Source organism: Anarrhichthys ocellatus, unplaced genomic scaffold, assembly GCF_004355925.1.
Source record: "Anarrhichthys ocellatus isolate YVR2014 unplaced genomic scaffold, GSC_Weel_1.0 scaffold35, whole genome shotgun sequence".
NCBI lineage: Eukaryota > Metazoa > Chordata > Actinopteri > Perciformes > Anarhichadidae > Anarrhichthys > Anarrhichthys ocellatus.
Genome location: NW_022280065.1, coordinates 3,284,063 through 3,301,228, shown reverse-complemented (window position 1 = coordinate 3,301,228; position 17,166 = coordinate 3,284,063). Strand labels below are relative to the sequence as shown.

The 17,166-nt window shown below is 40.4% G+C and overlaps 3 protein-coding genes across 6 annotated transcripts in view; 2 read left to right on the top strand and 1 right to left on the bottom strand.

Annotated features, from left to right (window-relative positions):
• slc45a4a (solute carrier family 45 member 4a) overlaps positions 1-5,243 on the top strand; it is a 41,608-nt gene extending 36,365 nt beyond the window's left edge. For both annotated transcript variants that reach the window (XM_031866424.1, XM_031866425.1), the window contains one exon: positions 305-5,243. In XM_031866424.1, coding sequence (XP_031722284.1) covers positions 305-494 — 190 coding nt within the window. In that variant the 3' untranslated portion in view covers positions 495-5,243. The remainder of the gene's footprint in view (positions 1-304) is intronic.
• A 3,256-nt stretch (positions 5,244-8,499) lies between these two features.
• On the bottom strand, positions 8,500-10,839 carry LOC116393785 (G-protein coupled receptor 20). Its single transcript, XM_031866395.1, has 5 exons — positions 10,819-10,839; positions 9,957-10,169; positions 9,429-9,685; positions 9,188-9,320; positions 8,500-9,084 (listed from the first exon to the last, which is right to left on the bottom strand). Exons 1-5 carry the CDS (start codon positions 10,837-10,839, stop codon positions 8,500-8,502), a joined length of 1,209 nt encoding a protein of 402 aa, XP_031722255.1.
• A 4,146-nt stretch (positions 10,840-14,985) lies between these two features.
• On the top strand, positions 14,986-17,006 carry cfap20 (cilia and flagella associated protein 20). 3 transcript variants are annotated; one of them, XM_031866548.1, is made up of 6 exons: positions 14,986-15,152; positions 15,714-15,793; positions 15,898-16,009; positions 16,154-16,342; positions 16,446-16,559; positions 16,856-17,006. In XM_031866548.1, exons 1-6 carry the CDS (start codon positions 15,069-15,071, stop codon positions 16,856-16,858), a joined length of 582 nt encoding a protein of 193 aa, XP_031722408.1. In that variant the 5' UTR covers positions 14,986-15,068; the 3' UTR covers positions 16,859-17,006. The 3 variants fall into 3 exon arrangements, with proteins under 3 accessions (XP_031722408.1, XP_031722406.1, XP_031722405.1); XM_031866546.1 differs by having other exon boundaries at positions 16,853-17,006; XM_031866545.1 differs by having other exon boundaries at positions 16,446-17,006.
• The last annotated feature ends 160 nt before the right edge of the window (positions 17,007-17,166 follow it).

The following is a 17,166-nucleotide window of genomic DNA, read 5'->3' as shown; positions in this document are numbered from 1 at the left end:
AGAGTTAGATGAGAACGGCGATACCACTCTCATGGCATTACGATAAATATGAAGCAGCAGGCAGCAGCTGGTTAGCTTAGCTTAGCACAAGACTGGATACAGGAGGAAACAGTTAGCCTGGCTGTCAGAAGGTAATACAATCAGCACCTCCAAAGCTCAGTTGTTGTAACTGGTTCCAGTATTTTTGCTTAGCTAACTGGCTCTTGGCAAGAAAGCAAAAAAGCATATAACCCAGATCGTCAAACTGTTCCTTTAAGCCCCAAAACACCGTCCTAACAGTTGTGATTTTGATTATGATTGACAGGGATGGGGAATCCGCCAAAGCTTCGAAACGGTCCTTGACAAAACTGGAAAATTACAACAGCAACAAAGTGGCTGTTACAGTGGTGACAGAGAAACCCAGCTTCCTGAAACTCAACAAGAAGGGCAAGGCCACCACCACCACCACAACCACCACCGCTTCCTGTCACATGGAGAACGAGTCAGCTCTGTGATTGGCTGGCTTAAGTCGACAGACACGCTGCTGCAGAAACAACAAAATTCACTGAAAAGATTGCTGATGGGAAGACTTTAGGATATTGCCGTCCGCGTCATGCTGGAGTTCACAGACACAACATTTGGTCCACTCTTGGTGTCTCTACTTTCTTTGACAGGCTTTTTCTTGATTTGCTGAAGAAAACAACTCAATCTTACATGGGACCAGTGTCACACCAGGCCAACAAAGCATTCTGGTCCCAGTGCTGATTCGGCCATCACAGAAATTCTTTACACTTACCCCTCATAAGCTTTTGACTGATCTGTCAGGGTTGTCCAGAGGTGGTTTTAAGGAGAGGTTGTCTCTGTCTCTCAGGGCCTTTAGAAGGTGCTACTGAGCAGCTGCCTGACAATTCAGGGGACTTGCACACATATACATATACACACACACACACACACACACCTCTTCATCTGTGGTCAACACAATCGAATGAACACATGAATAATTGACGAACATTAGTCCTTGAAGCTGCAACCATTCAAAAATGCTGAAAATTGTTCTTCCTCGCCGTGGAATCGGCTCGATCTAATCTGCTATGATGATGCCGACGAGATTGACAAGAGTGTGTGCGAGTGTGTGTCTGCTGACGTTTTCACCAAAATATACCCAATGACACGCTCGGATTTGCGGGACTTTTTTTTTCAGCATTCTGCAACAGTAGCTTTAAGACTCTAGAGACTTCTGCAAGTGGCATTTCTGAAACAAAGAGCCCGGTGCCTGGCTCTTGGTTCTTTAAAAATGACTCTTTAATCCCCAGATTGATTGCAAGTGTGTGTGTGTGTGTGTGTTTTTGCCCTCCTCCACGTGGCAGGAGTGCTAAAGTCTTTAATTTGGCCTTCACTCCAGGGCAAAGATGACAATAGGCTCTGCTCAGAAGCGGCCTGTATATTGAGGGTCAAGAATACAGATGTGTATTGAGTGAGATTCCCGGGGGAAAAAAATGAGTGCAGTTGCAATATGTGCAGTCTACAGGGCATTACAATCCCAAATATTATTGTCATGATTTATTGAGGGCCCAGAATGATGCTTCTGTTTGTTTTGAATAATCTCGACTGACCTACATGCTGCATGATAGAGGAGCAGAGGAGAGACAAACCAAACACCAGAGAAGAAGAGGAGAGAGAGGTGGAGCTGCTCTCTCTCTCTCTCTCTCTCTCTCTCTCTCTCTCTCTCTCTGCTTTCTTGCTTAATCATTTTAAGAAAATGCTGTTAGCACAATGTTTGTCACTAGCTGCACATTAGCTGAGCCATAGTTTGAAATTGTGTTCAATAGCATCCAGTAAGAACTTTTTTTTTTGAAGTCCTCTTGGGTTGTTGGACGCATTTGTCTTCGGACACCAGCAGGACGCTCCTGGCGCTCCTCTGTTCCAGTGGATCCAGCAGTAACTCTACCAGTAATCTGGAATTGGACACAAGAATGTTAGAATGGGTCCTGGATAAATATGTAATGTAAGAGAGGCAAAATATATCCTTCTAGTTCAGGCTTGTTATGTGAGGATTTCCGCTCCTGGTCTAGGTATCTTGGTTCCACTGTACAGGGCCAAATATAAGTATGATATAATAGTTTAGATGACATCTGTGTGTTGTATGCTGAATGGATAGTTAGAAAAGGACAGAGGGATGACAGGAGGACTGGAGGAATGTGAAAATATTCAGCATTCAGACATGAACGTGCTATCGATCTTCTCATCTGCGTCTTCCCAAAATGCCAAAATGTTCTTTTAAATGTTTGAAATTAAGCAACATTTTAATATTTAAAGATTAGGAAATACGTGTCTTAACTTGATCCAAAATAAGGCAATGGAGGCAGATTTAACATTTTCCGCAGACTTCAAATTTATTAAAATCAAATGTCTGCTCTTGAAAACTAAAACTTAACAGATAGTCACCTTGAAAACAATCCACCTTTGCCTCCCGAAAAACTACAAAACATCAAGAATAATTGACCAAAAAACCCCCCAGCCTGCCCATGCCTAGGATATATTTGATCTTGAGCCGAACAGCTTCAGTTAGTTTCTTTTACATGAAGTGAGAGATGCCGGTGATGCTTCTCCACACTGCGTCTGCTGCTTCATGAGGACGTGATGGAGGATGAGGAAGAAACTGTTGAGTTTACACAGTGATGAGACGGAGGGGCTAATTACAAAAGTATTTTATTAAAACTCGTGCAAGTTGTATAAAACTAAACTCTTATTAATACTGAATAATGTTGATTGTAGACCAAAAAGGAATAGTGATCTTGGAATGTTTTAATAGCTGACAATGCTGGACGTTTTAAAAAAAAAAAAAAAAAAAAAAGTTGTAGTAAGAAAGTTAAAGTGAAAGATTTAACACTTTATTGTGTCTTTTGTTTTCTGACAAATCCGATCTTTTGTTGCAATAACAGCCTCTGTTAATCAGCTGGGAAGAGGTCTGTGGTGGTCTGTGAGGGTGGTGGTGAAATCCTGCATCTGTCGGGGGGGAAAGGCTGTGGATTTGGGTCGGTTGTCCTTTTAGCTCAATCAGCTGAAACATGCAAATTTGAAAGGAATCGAAATGTAAATTGCAGTGACTTAATTTACTGATGGAAGAACATTTTATTTTGGTGTGTATTAGAGCATTTAACAGAGAGGAGTATTTATATTTTTGGTTTTAGAAGTGAATTCACTCACCGATGATGTGGTTATTGTTTTTCTTTCACTTGGACGGGTGCTGGTGCAGAGTTTCATCCTGTTTCTAACAGAATAGATTCCTTCCATGATTTCAGGTACATTCATTCAGTCCCAGAGCAGAGTAGAGCGAGAGAGAGAGTGTGTTTTTTGCTTCCTGGGTTGACCCTCTGGCTGTGGTGCTGGGACAAAAAAAAAAGCAGGGATGGGACAATGACAAAAGACGAGGGGATACAGATGCCAGAGTTTTGAATGTCTTCTGTAACCTCTAGGGCAATAAAATAGTCTGGATTAAATAATGGACACACAGCGTCAGTTTAATGACAAACATGAAGATAAAAACATAGCTTTGGGTTTGAGAGGTTTGCATGTGACAACAGCAATATGCATGTGCGGAACACCAAAGTATGACTCTGTACAAATCACTCAAGCTCTTTGTTGTCCTAACAGGTCAGGGATGTATTTTCTAATGCATGGCTGGATGTTTTTGTTTTGAACTTAAATGTGTGAAGAAAAACCAACATGTACTATTTAAGCTGAAACTCTGTGCTCGGTCTGGGTCAGTACACGCACGACAAGCAATGTGACTTTCCAAAGTTTGTGCACATTTTTCCGAGTACAGTTTGAGACGGCACACATCTCGTTGCTTTTTAACACAGTGTGCATGTGGCCTGAAGACGAGGTTTGTGTCGTCTTCCCGAGCAACACTCCTTGTTGAAAGTGTAGGTGAGAAACTCTAGGCCTCGAATACTTGAAGTGCAACTTTAGTGTTTCGTTTTCAATACAGTGGTAAGTCTTTGATTTCTCTTTTTTTCCCCAACGTCCCAAGCCTTCTATTACCCGCAGACTCTGGAATGTTCAGACAGCAGCATGGCCTGCTGGGAGATTGAGTTCTTACCTTTTTGATTCCATCTTGTGACTTAAATGTTAAAAACAAGGTCAATGAATGTGAAGTGATTTCAGCCGAAATAATTTTTGTTTTGATGTTCGACAAGCCTGACATTGCACAGAACTTGCACATTATTAAGTTAAGAAAAAACTAAAAACAGTAGAAGTGTTTTTTGCAAAAAGGAAGAAACAAACTGTTGATATTTATTTTTTAGAGCTTTCATGTCCGTAAAGGACACATTTCACTTCGTTTCCAAAATCAGTTAAAGCTATTCTAATTGCTGTTACGGGAGATGTTACACAGTCAGACTGGAGTGTGTGTGTGTGTGTGTGTGTGCGTGTGCGCGTGCGCGTGCGCGTGCGCGCATGTTTGCAGTCGTGTCACAGCTGCTCACATGTAAAGCGAAAGGCAAGAGCGTGTTAAACGTCATCTCAGTGTTTGTTTTGGGTTCATGTTCTCTGTTCTTTGCAATCACCTGGTTTACACTTAACTCTGGAATCGATGGCTGCAATACCTGAGGTTATTTAGTCTTTATTCTCTCTGTTCTGGTGTTTTAACTCAACTAGAAAGTGTATTTTTAATTTTTATTTTAAGGCACAGCCACACATGAGAGTTTGGCCTTTGCACTTTTTCAGTGGCAGCCATGTTGGCTCCACGGTCCTGATCATTGAATGAATGTGGCGACGTGGTGGTGATGCTGCTTCATGTTCCCAGCAGCAACTGTCAGTAACAGCAGCAGCGTGGCGGCCATGCAGTTATAGTCCAACCTGGCCAGACTCGGTGTGTGTGTGAGAGTGTGTGTGAGTGTGTGTGTGTGTGTGTGTGTGTGTGTGTGTGTGTGGCTATGAGATGCCTATATACTTTGATCCTCACAGAGATTAAATCTAGAAGAATACTTAAAGAATGGGAAAGCAAGTATGCGCACTGTACTATATATAATATGCCTTGTTATTTGAAAAAATAAGATGTAAATATACATATTTCTCTTTTAGTTTCTTCTTTTTTGCTGCTATAAAAAAAGATGATTATTTTTGTTGGTAGTTTTGTTTTCTATATAAAGACTGTATATATCTCTATGTTCTGTAAATAAGCTTGAGCCTTCACATGTAGGACTCTGGATGAACACTGTATGGAACGCACCTTTAAAATCTGTTCAGAATTAAACCAAAAAGGACTCCTGTCATTATTTAAGATTTCAAAACAGACTTACAGCTCAATAACGTACTCTAAGCACGTTCTGCTGGTGGAGGAGTGAGCAGAGGGTTGCGTGAACAAATCAGATTGTAGTATTGGAAAGTCAAATCATGTGATTACAAGCTCCACATATATTGTCCTGCATGGAAAACTATGAATTATAATCACATCACACACAGTCTGACTTCTTAGAAGTCGCAGTAAATATACAGTTATACCCAGAAACTTAAATATTAGATGAAATACATGTAATTTAGAAGACAATGGGGAAGCAAACATTGCTTTACATTTAGATATACAATTTCATCCCAAAAATGATTAAAGTAATCTGAAGTTAAGTTAAGTTCTGACTGTTGGCACTCTGCAAGATTTAAGTGAATGTATTAAAGAGGATTTATGTGTACATGAGAGGATGCAGATGTTCAGAAGGATGGAGACAATTGTTGGCAGAAATATTATGAAGGACTTATTACCGCTTTAAGATATTTGGTAATTATCTTACAGACTTTTAAATCCATTGATTTTACCGACGGGTCTGAACAATGCAGCGTGACATTTTCACAGTATTATTGCTGATGCAGGAATTATTCATTTAAATGAGCTCCTATGAAATAACAGAAAAGAAAGCATCTTCAGGCACTCATAGGCAGAGCACAGAGAAAAATGTTAAATTAAAAGTCTCAATTTAGTCAGGAGCACTGGTTTAAAACTGACCCGTTTAAACCTCACATGGTCTTCATTAAAACTCTTTAATTTCATATCTCTGGAGAGTTTAAGGTATACATGTCATCATTCATGTGACTGCTGGGGAAGTAACCTGCTTGTCTGCAGTTTCAAGACAACTTCTTTCTTTTGAGGTAAAAACGTCTTAGCTCAGCACCTTCAAAGCCTCAAAGCAGCCTACTGGTTTCCCATGATGCCGTGTGGTCAGACTGCTGAGAGAGGAAGAGGAGATCAGTAAACTTTGTTCCTGCAGAATCAGTGTTAGCTCTCACACACTCAGGGCCTCTTTCCATACAGAGACACCAGAGAAGGAACCTGAAACTTGTGTGTGTCTTGTCAAGGTCATGTGACCAGCTGATGGCAAGTGTGTGTGCGTGTGTGTGTGTGATGTACTTATGCAGAGGTATAACGTTACAGTGCTGGAACATCATGTTAAGTGAACTGTAATGACCTGCTGCCCCTTTAGAGGGATTAAAGAGAATTAACACTCATTGTAATGGCTCCTATTGCTACCATGACTGAACAGCTCTTCTCTAATATGTAATATTTAAAAATGTAAATCAAGAGATTGAATCCTTTTCATATATATTTACTACATCTCAGTTTAGATGACTGCAGTTGAAGTTCATGTTGGGTAATAATCTGGATCAAATTTTGTTGAAAATGTCACTTTTTGAGTATAGAGGACAATATCTATGTCAACGTTTTCTACTGCAAATCAAAGAGATAAAAACGGCATACACAGATTGCACGGGTCAACTTTTACATATTATACTGAGCAGCACCTACATGTGCCTGAGTACAATTATCAGATTATTTTGTTTCAATTCTGTTTTCATTCAATTTACTGTTCCATAATATCCCAGAGACGCTGCTGTGGTGAGACACTGTCCTCTGGTGGAACAAATCAGATCAGCTCTGTAGATCTGATTCATGCAGATTTTTACTGTCTTTCTGTTACACAATAATATTTACATTTTTGGCTGTTACTGTGCACAGACATAGTTTAACTGTTTGAGAGTGACACTGAATTCAACAGCAGCGAAAGATGGTTTGCATAGGTTTAAAAATGAAAAAGAACTTTACATCTAACAAATCATCAAACAAGTAAAAATATGATGCAAAGAAAAGAAAAACTTTAATTGGTAAGAAATGGAAAGAACAAGCAATGGTTGTGAGGCTGTAGTCGACAGTGAAGAAATTAAATCAGTGTAGAGTCCCCGTGTTGTTGTTTTTAGTCCTTTGACTCCGTTCAGTGCTTTCCCAAATTTACACAAATGGAAAAAATAAAAAGTTAAGCTTTAACTTTCTAAAACGATACAAAAATGTGTATTTTTGTATCGTATGTTTCTGCACACCTCACCTCATCGTGTCCTCCAAAATGTCAGAAATATAAACGGAGACATTTGTTGAAACTCAATCGGTGGTTTGTTTTTCTTAATCCCCTTCAAAGTCCGTGTTTAAGAGACGTGTGTTTTCTGTGTGACGTCAGGCCTCCATTTACACAATTGTAAAATGATAAACAAAGAGAGCTTCACTGCGTACTTGAGAAAGTAACGGTTACAAGTGTTTATACTTCCGAAGAGAGCTTTGCTTCCAGCTTATTTAATGTTTTCACCATGACTCTATCCCATTGCTTTGCTCTCTAACGCTTTAATTCCATTTTACTTCAAAATACAAAAAGACACGAGGCAAGTCAACACTTCTCACTACAACCTATACATCCTAATGTAATCAGGTACATGTTTATGAAACAGTTTTTGTCAGTACAACTATATGTTTACTGCTGGGGTTGCAGTTGTTGTACTGAAACCCCACTCTTGACATATTTGAGGATGGCAAAACATTAGAAACACCTAAATTTAGTCCACTTCAACATGCAACTGCAACCTCAAAAATAAACATTTAGTTGAATATATGACTCTTATTGTGTCAATCAAAAGTGAGCATCAATATCTTTGTAAAGGTTGAATTTATGGCTGAGTTGTTGTATTAGATTGCATTTGATTTGACAGGTGCAGCTCACATAGTGTGGCCAAATCTCAACTTTTTACATAGTCTATAGTTTCATAATAATCCGCTCCACATGAGTTGGCAGAGTGAACTGTAATTCTAGATCTTTCAATATTTTTGAATCCTGTGTGAAGGTCATTTTTTTTCACTTAAGTGACGCATGTGGTCTCTCTAACAGTACGAGCTCATTGGTTTCACAGCAAAGCCATCCCTTTGTGGTCCAGTATTTGCTCTCACCAGCCTCAGGACAAAATCTAAACAAGGCGAAAAGACATGGTGAGATAAAGGGATGTATGGAGAGAGGCAGCCACTGAAGGGACGTTTTTAAAGGGGAAATTTGCGGTATCTATTTTTTCTCCGTTTTTTTACATCTCTCTTTGATAACTTAGTTTGCTCTTTTTCAGCCTCACAATCTCTCTATCTGTTTATCCATCACTCTAGGTGAGTCTTTGTCTCTGGACTGTTACACTCACAGGGGTCGAGGGGGTCACCTGTCTTTAAGTGGAATGTTCCATGTTGGCAGCAGAGAGGGGAGAGCTCGTGAGAGTGAGTGTGGCCATGCTGTGAGCTATCACCAGTGCCGTACCTGGGCATTTATTCACTGAATTCCTCTCCCCTTCTCCCCCACTTGTGTGCCCCGCCTCCCCGTCCCCCTCCCTTGCTCCCCTCCTTGTCCTCCACAGTCTCTTGAAGCTGTCTGTCACAAAGCAGTAAACCACTGGATCCAGGCAGCTGTTCAGGCTGCTCAGGGTGACTGTGATGTGATAGGCAAGTACGTGCCCCGCCCCCTGTCCTATCCCCTCCCCTCTGACTTTGACCCGGAAGTAAACCAGCACCTGCCGGACGTGGAACGGCGTGAAGCAGATGGTGAAGACCACCAGGACGGTGGCCAGCAGTCTGACAGCACGTGCCCTCCTCGCCCTGCTCTGCTGGGGCATCAGGCCGTGGCTGGAGGAGAGAAAACAGGCGACCCGCAGGGTGAAGCCCACCACGGCCAACAGGGGGAGCAGGAACTCCAGGATGGTGAGGTAGAAGAGGGCCGGGAGGAGCACACAGGAGGAGCTGAACTCCAACGCTGTGGTCTGTAGAGAGCAGGAAAGAGATCCCAACACATCTAAAAGCACGCTTTCTCCTTTATTCCTTTTAGGATGACTATGTTGTGTTTGTAGTGCATGTAGTCCTCACCTGGAAAGAGTAGGTGACCACAACTGCGATGAACCAGACTGTGGCGCTGACACACTTGGCTGTTCCTGTGGTCCTGCATCGATGGAGAGTACTGGACGCATGGACGACAGCGAGGTACCGATCTATGCAGATACTGATAGAGGACAGGTGGAAGGGAAGTCACAGAGAGAAGAGGTTAAAAGGTTTTTTGCTGATAGTTTGTTTTCATTTTAAATGTTGAATGAAGGAGTGGCCAACTCACCTGGTCAGAAACAGTATACTACAGTACATGTTGACAAAGTAGCTGAAGGTGTGAACGTAGGAGCAGGCCACACAGCTCCCTCCACTGTGATACAGAGCAATGCGAGCGGGCAACGACAGTGCCACCATCAGATCAGCCACAGCAAGGTTTATGGTGTAAACCACAGAGGCTGAGGTGTGGGTGGAGGCCCCACAGAACACATAGAGAGCCAGACTGTTGAGGACCACACCAACCACCAGCATCAGACCGTTACACACCTGCAGCATGGAGGAACGGAGTACTCTGAATACAACTGTGGATTTCATACAGAGTCCGGTTAAGCAAGGTGGCTATACTTCAAACCAGTTTTCTAAATAAATTAGATATTTTTCTCTCCTTAACGTACCTATTTTTTGAAAAAATTCTTGTTTCCTTCCATAAATCGTGAAAGAAAAAAGGCTTTATACTACATTTTATTTTTCATCACAGCGGTTGTGGGTTGGAAAGTGGACTAACATGATCTCTTCTCCTACTAACGGGTATCCTTACCATGAGAGAAACCCACACAGCGTAGAAGTCTTGGTACAGCTGCATGTCCAGGTGGGCTAACCTATGCAGGTAAGGTGCCCCCCACCGCTGGTCCCAGGTGCTGCAGTTAGTTGGGTCAGGTGTCAAGAGGGGCTCAGTGGTGGAGGTGGAGCTGATGTTGGTAAGAAGGCTCTCCATTGGATGAAAAGGATGACTGAATGACAGGTTTGGGATCTGAGTGGCAGGAGAAGGAAGAAAAAGACAAGAAACAACACTTTCTGATTTATTCTGAGAGGAGGAGGCTATTATTGAGAAACAAAGGGAAGGTTTGGTAAGAATAGTAATACATCATCTGCATACAGGTCAATTTTGTGTTGTGTTTTGAATTCCTTTGATGTCAATATTAGCTTTTCTCAATTGACAGTTATACAAGTCATTATAGCAATGAAATGACTTTTGCATCATTTGTGTCTTTGTTATAGTGAAAATATAAACTTGATTAATCTCCGAGGTTCATTTGTTTGCAGGCTAAAAGCATGTTAGGATTGTTTCTGTTGCTGTCTACTTATAACCAGTAATTTAGACTTATGAAAGGAACTCCCATAATGTTTGTAAGAGAAAGATGCCTCACACTTACACGCTGGAGTCAGTCGCATTGTATTATAAATGGACTTAAACAGCTTAAGTCTAAAGTGATGAAATGTGCTCTCATTGGCTCAGAACAACTCAACATTTTTCAGCTTGGTGAGCAGACGCACGCGTACTAAAAACTAAAAGAAAGAGTAATGACCCCTGGAGATGAAAAGTGGTCAACATCAGCAGGAGTTAATCCAGAGGGAGAGACTTCAGAAATCCCCGTTTTATAAACAATGTTCTCTCGTACCGTCGAGATGACTGAATCCATCTTCATACGCGCTCTAAAAGGATGTGACACTTTCAACAAAGCTAAGTAGTGACCTTGTGTGTTAAACACAGTGTACAATATTGATAGGAACCATGTCAGTGTGAGCTGCTATTTAATACACAGCTGACACAGGTTGTGTTGAACACGAGATATGGGTTTGTCTTGAACGAGCCACATAAATTTGATAAATTTGACGCTTCCTGTTTAGGAGAGGGGAGGCTTTAAAGTCCCCAACATGCAGATGCTGCTCTCTTTCAAGAGGTTTAAGGTGAATGTAACTATACAATAAGCTAACAACAGACCAATCGTTTTGAAGGAACTCTGGTTTGGCTTAGAGGACGTGATGAGAGATAAAATGTATGGAAAATATAACTTGCATCGGAAGCGGAAAGCTACTAAAAAAAAAGGCAGATATGTTGCAGTGCGTTGGTATATTTGTTCTGTAACTATCTGAAACTACAGTAGTTTCACAAAGCCATCACAATTCCAAAACCTTTTTTTGGGCTTTCAGACGTATTACATGGTCTTCATCTGCAGTTGGAGTGTGCTCATTTGTGATGAAGATGGATCCGTTGACATGTGACCTTAGAAATATTGATTTGATCGTTCTGTGAAACGACCCTTTACAAAGCCAAGAACGAACTTCTATCCTCCTACAGTGCGTGTTTTCTTGGCTTTCTATCCTTAGTTGCATAGATTTCCATCTAAAGTGTGTTCAGCTCTTATGTGAACTATTATGTAAGACAGAAATGGAGTGTGAAATTAACAAAGTGTAGATTCTAATTCACATGTTGCTGTCTCAGTCGGGTTGTGTTGGATATTTCTTTTAAAAAATGAATCATTAGCAGCTTACGCACCATGTGATAAAACATGTTTAATTATACTGAAATGAGTACGACTTAAATTTCAGGTCTTAATTTCAAATATAACATATATATTGTAATAATAACATATTTCAACAAATCGTTATGTTCAGTTGGATTGCAGGTGAACCAGGGGCGGAGTCTTGCCTACCAGGCCTAATTGTTGAAGTGTGGCTCCTGCTCTGATTCAAAGTTAGGTTTATTCAACTTGAGGCAGGGTCATAAATGAGTTTACCTTAAATGAGGAAAAGGGTTTGAATGAAACTTCAACAGTTTGACACCTGAGAGAAATGTTTTACTCCACTTTCAATCCAGACTTGCTAACTTCTTTCTTCATATAAAACAAGGTAGATAACCAAATGGATTTCCCTGTTTAAGGTACTATTTGACAGACACACAAAAATGTCTTTCCTTTCCTTATAAATACCAGAGATGGATGAGCTCCTGTTAACACGTCCTGCCAAAGAAGGGCTTTCCACTGTTCATCATCATACAGACAGTCGGATAAAACATGGCCGAGGGCCTGGATTAAAGGACAGAAAGATTCCGACACACTGCTATCTGGTTCCTGATTCAGCCATTTCTTCTACATGTCATGCTCACATCCAATAACATATTAGTGCAGATGATTGTTACCCAGCACTCAGCTTTTAAGAGCTACAATCATATAAAATTAAACTAACAAGTCTCCAAATCTTGCTTTAACCTAAACCTTAAATCATGTAAATCCCAACAGTTTTAGACAGAACAATAACATTCACTTCATGTAATCTTTAATGACTGAAAGCTCCTGTATTCAGAGAAAAGCTCTGCATGTAACCTATAAGCACTGCTTTAAATAGAAGCTGTTGTTTCCTCCAAATATCAGTGCAGCCCATATGGTTCAAGGAATCCAATCCCTAATGGAGAATGAGCTTAAAAACAGCATTTTAAGTAACTTTTCTCCAAAAAAAAAGAAAGAAAACTAAACAGGTTAGAAAATACTTTTCTGAAACATACCTTAAAAGGAGGCAAAGAGTCCAGTAGATCCACCCAAAACTTCTTACAGTTTCAATGTTTATATTCTTATGATAAAGTAACAGAGTTGCTGTTCTACTTATTCTTTCCTCCGTTGTTCTATAGTTTCTGTAGTAGACAAGAGAGTGAGTAGAGTTGGGATGTGAACCTCTCTGGGCGGGACGATTGCTCCAGCAGAGCAGAGTGTACAGTCAGGAAGCTGGACCTCTCATGTCACCCCCGTGTCCCACAATGGTGCAAAGAAGGAATAAACACAATATAGAACAGAATGCAGTAGAAAAGAGTCTTCCTCCCCTGTACTTTCCTTCTATTTTGACCACCTCTCTGGATTTGGAGGGAGAGAGCTTAGTATCATAAAAGGACGACAAGAAACTTCAGAAAAACAGGGAAAGATAGATAGAAGTACGTACATACATTAAAGGCAACTGCTGGTTGGATTGGAAATAACAGGATCTGAAATAACAGTTGAGTAAGAGATTTGTAAATACAAAAGAAAGAAAGATTTGCAAAAATGAACACTATCTTGTCTTTATGAGACAAAAGGAAGGAGAGACCGGAATGGACTATTTCACTCAAGTAGGTTTTGAATAAGTTTATTTAAAGCTGTCTCCGGGGTGGTCCCATGTTGAAAGGGTCTGTCGGGGAAAAAAGTCCTTCTCCACCTGTTTGTCTCTGTGTAAATACCTGACTCAATTAAAGAAGAGAGGTTCCTTTACATGTTTTTACAAAGCTGCCAGCCTGTGAACCCGTTTAATTCAATTTACAGAGAGAGAGAGAGAGAGAGAGAGAGAGAGAGAGAGAGAGAGAGAGAGAGAGAGAGAGAGAGAGAGAGAGAGATAGGGGGTCTTTTGCATTTATTTTAACAGAGATATAATATTTGGAGTGAAGCAGCACCTCTTAAAGCACAGTGACATAAACAGAGAGGTGGCCACCACTCTAGAGAGTGTGCGTGTGTGTGTCTGTGTGTTTTTGTGTGCGTCCATGTGCATGTGTGTGTCAACTGTGTACAGTACATGTCAGAATGTCAAACAAACTGTTGTAGAACAGGGCTGACCTGAATACTAGTGAATGAATTCATCTTCAGTTCATATGAAACTAAAAAGGGATTTATGATTTATGATGCATTGCTGGTGATGTCTGTTGCAAAGGTCCTTGCTAATGTTTGATTGAATGTTTTTTAGCTTGTTCAAATATTTGAAATCATTGTCAGATGATCTATCCCAGCTTGTTTATAGTGCTGGAGACAGAGAGGAGGATGTCCCACTCAACACTTTAGTGGGGTACACTAACAATTCAACATATAAAAGTCAATTCGCTGGTGGACAGCAAATGTTTTCTGTGGGTCTGGAGGAGCTTTCTAGAGTCTGAGAAAAAATGACTAAAGTAACATTGCTTGATATTTTTCATAGTTTGAAAGTTGCAGGCCTTTACCAGCCAGTGAGGGTCAAATGAACAGAAGCTATTGAATTGCATTATGCAAAGTATAGTATCCAAACTGGGGACTTAAAGTCTGGATTTTTCTGCATGTGCTTCATCCTTTTGACAATTATTTTACATTTTTTGTCTCCAAAACTTTAGGGAAGTGCAGTGCAGAATTATGACCATATTGACAATGAGCAGGAATACATTCATATGACTTCTCAAATGAAGCAGAGATTTAATAATTTTAATAGTTAATTTAGTATTTATTTAGTGTGTCAAATTATAATGCAGCCCAATGCAGGGCAATAATTCATGAAGAGTGAAATTAAGGTACTATGGCATGCAATTAGGTTTTATTAAAAATACTAACTCATCATTGTAGCCTGATATATAAAATAAATGTGAAAAAAGCATATTAAATTATTATGATTATTATATATAATTGATTGTCATTCATAATATATATATCAATCGCTTTGTAGTATGTGTTAGATTAATTTATGCATCAACATTTCTATGATTTATACAATATTCAGTATACTGCACATCGGTCAGGCTCTTTGTTGCCACGGCGACCGAGTTGCGTTACCATTTAAGATCCGGCGGAAACAACGCCAAGAGCTTCTGTTCCCGAGCAACACTAAAATAATGGAGAGGTGAAAACTCATAGAAATAAAATGTCAATGTGAACAGTGCGCTTCTTCTTTTATGTGTGAGAATATAAAAATACACAACTCTTTTTATTTAAACAAAACCTTTTCATCTCTGGAACCGGAACGGTTTTCATTTTTTGTACCACACGGAACCGGTAGCGATGGGAACGGAAACCAAATATGTAAACAAACGTCACGCTTGTTATCTAGCAACAGTTTTAGTTAACCTAACAGACTAAAACACACACACGACCGTGGACAAAACGCTAAAAAGATGTTCAAAAATACTTTTCAGAGCGGATTCTTGTCTATCTTATACAGCATCGGCAGCAAACCGCTCCAGATTTGGGATAAAAAGGTGAGATATGAACCGAATATAGCTGTGTTAGCTAGCCGTGCTAAAGCTAACTAGTGGTACGTGTTTTGGGCTTAAAGCTTTAGCTGTATTATAACTGCCTTCTCTGTTGTAGTGTGCTTTGGATGCAGTGTTGAAACAGCCGAGTGAGCTTCTGTTGGGGAACGTTTCATATCAAGCTTCCATTGAACATGTGATAAGGGGGGTTAAGGGGGTTAATCTGCTTCAGCAAAAAGTATAAATACATGAATTCCCTGTTTAGTTATTACGATGATGATGATTTGTATAATAAATCACATTTATTTTATATATCAAGCTACAATGATTTTACGAACTTGTGGCGCTGATGAAACATTGGTCCAAGAGGCATTTTTTATAGAGCACATTGAGCTTAACACAATTTCAAATCAATACAGGCTTATGGTGTGAGCTGTTTTTCCAAAAAGACGACAAATAAAAACAAAAGGACACAAACTCAGTGGGGTTCTGCCACAGCTCCTTTAACAGTGAGATACAGCTTTCTCCATGTAAGTTAAAGCTCATGATATTTCTGTGTGTTCACAGGTGAAGAATGGTCACATCAAGAGAATCACGGACAATGACATCCACTCCCTGGTGTTGGAGGTGGAGGGGGCAAACGTCAGGTGAGTTTATGTTTAACTGATTCTCCAGCTCGGGTCAACCTATTACAAGCACTCGTCACCCTCCTTCATCTCCCTTGTCTTTCTGTTTCATCTACTCCCTGCAGTACCACGTATATAACATGTCCCGCAGATCCCAAGAAGACATTGGGCATCAAGCTTCCTTTTCTTGTTATGATAATCAAGAATCTCAAGAAATATTTCACCTTTGAAGTCCAGGTAGGGTAGGCATTCCTGCAGATACAGACGGCTTCCATGTCTTGGTGTCAGAACAAACAAATCTGTGACGCATATGGGTTTGTTCCTTGAAGTCACCAGATTCATGCTTTCTTCCCATCTTTGAAAAAAACAAAAAACGTTTAGGTGTTAGATGATAAAAACGTTCGGCGGCGGTTTCGGGCAAGCAACTACCAAAGCACGACACGAGTGAAGCCGTTCATCTGCACCATGCCTATGAGGCTGGACGATGGCTGGAACCAAATCCAGTTTAACCTGTCGGACTTCACCAGGAGGGCCTACGGGACAAATTACATCGAGACGCTGCGTGTACAGGTTAGTGCACAGACACGGACGAGGAACCAGCTGTCTCCAGATGCACTTGTGTGACTGTAGATCCTCATTTCTGATGCTAATTTCTGAACCGTTTTCCTCTCAGATCCACGCCAACTGTAGAATACGCAGAGTTTATTTCTCAGACCGACTGTACTCAGAGGACGAGCTCCCTGCCGAGTTTAAACTCTACCTGCCTGTCCAGAACCAGAAAGCAAAGGTGAAACGTCACACACACACACACAGCATATAACTGCACAATTAATAGGGGAATGAATCTTTTGGTATCTCATGATTCAATTCAATTTCTATTCTTGGGGTCATGATTCAAAACAATTCCAGATTCAACATCAATCCTCAATTCAGTATGTTGGGTGCTAATTTCAGGATCCACTGTGCGCTACTGTGGAAATGTTACACTAACGTTATTGAAGTAAAATATAGAATACACATTACAGTGATGTTACTTATGGATTTTTAGAAGTTTGCCTAACACTCGTTTGTTTCTTACAGCAGTAGAGATGCTGGTCCTGCTCTATTCCACCAGACCTGTCATGGAGTTTAACTATATTATTTTCTGTGTTTATTAGTATGACTTTGTAATTTGTAAGTTTTGAGTGCCGTCTTCTGTTGCTTTCTGCAAAATAAAGTTTTTTATGGACTATTATCTGCCCTCAAAGTTTTCAATGCTGACTGTAATGGTTTAAAGACGATATTATCAGTTTTCTATGAACAATAGTTTGTGCCACGCATTCTACAGCAGCCATGTTACATGCGCTGGAAAAGATCATAACCAGTCAATTTAAGATTGTTAACCGCTAATAAAA

Coding starts and splice junctions, on each gene's coding strand:
- LOC116393785 (XM_031866395.1), bottom strand. CDS start 10,839: ATGGATTCAGTCATCTCGACG. Junction 10,170..10,818: donor TGGATTCAGTCATCTCGACG/GTACGAGAGAAC, acceptor CCTGCCACTCAG/ATCCCAAACCTGTCATTCAG. Junction 9,686..9,956: donor CTGTGTGGGTTTCTCTCATG/GTAAGGATACCC, acceptor TCCATGCTGCAG/GTGTGTAACGGTCTGATGCT.
- cfap20 (XM_031866545.1), top strand. CDS start 15,069: ATGTTCAAAAATACTTTTCAGAGCGGATTCTTGTCTATCTTATACAGC. Junction 15,794..15,897: donor GTGGAGGGGGCAAACGTCAG/GTGAGTTTATGT, acceptor TACTCCCTGCAG/TACCACGTATATAACATGTC. Junction 16,343..16,445: donor TCGAGACGCTGCGTGTACAG/GTTAGTGCACAG, acceptor TTTTCCTCTCAG/ATCCACGCCAACTGTAGAAT.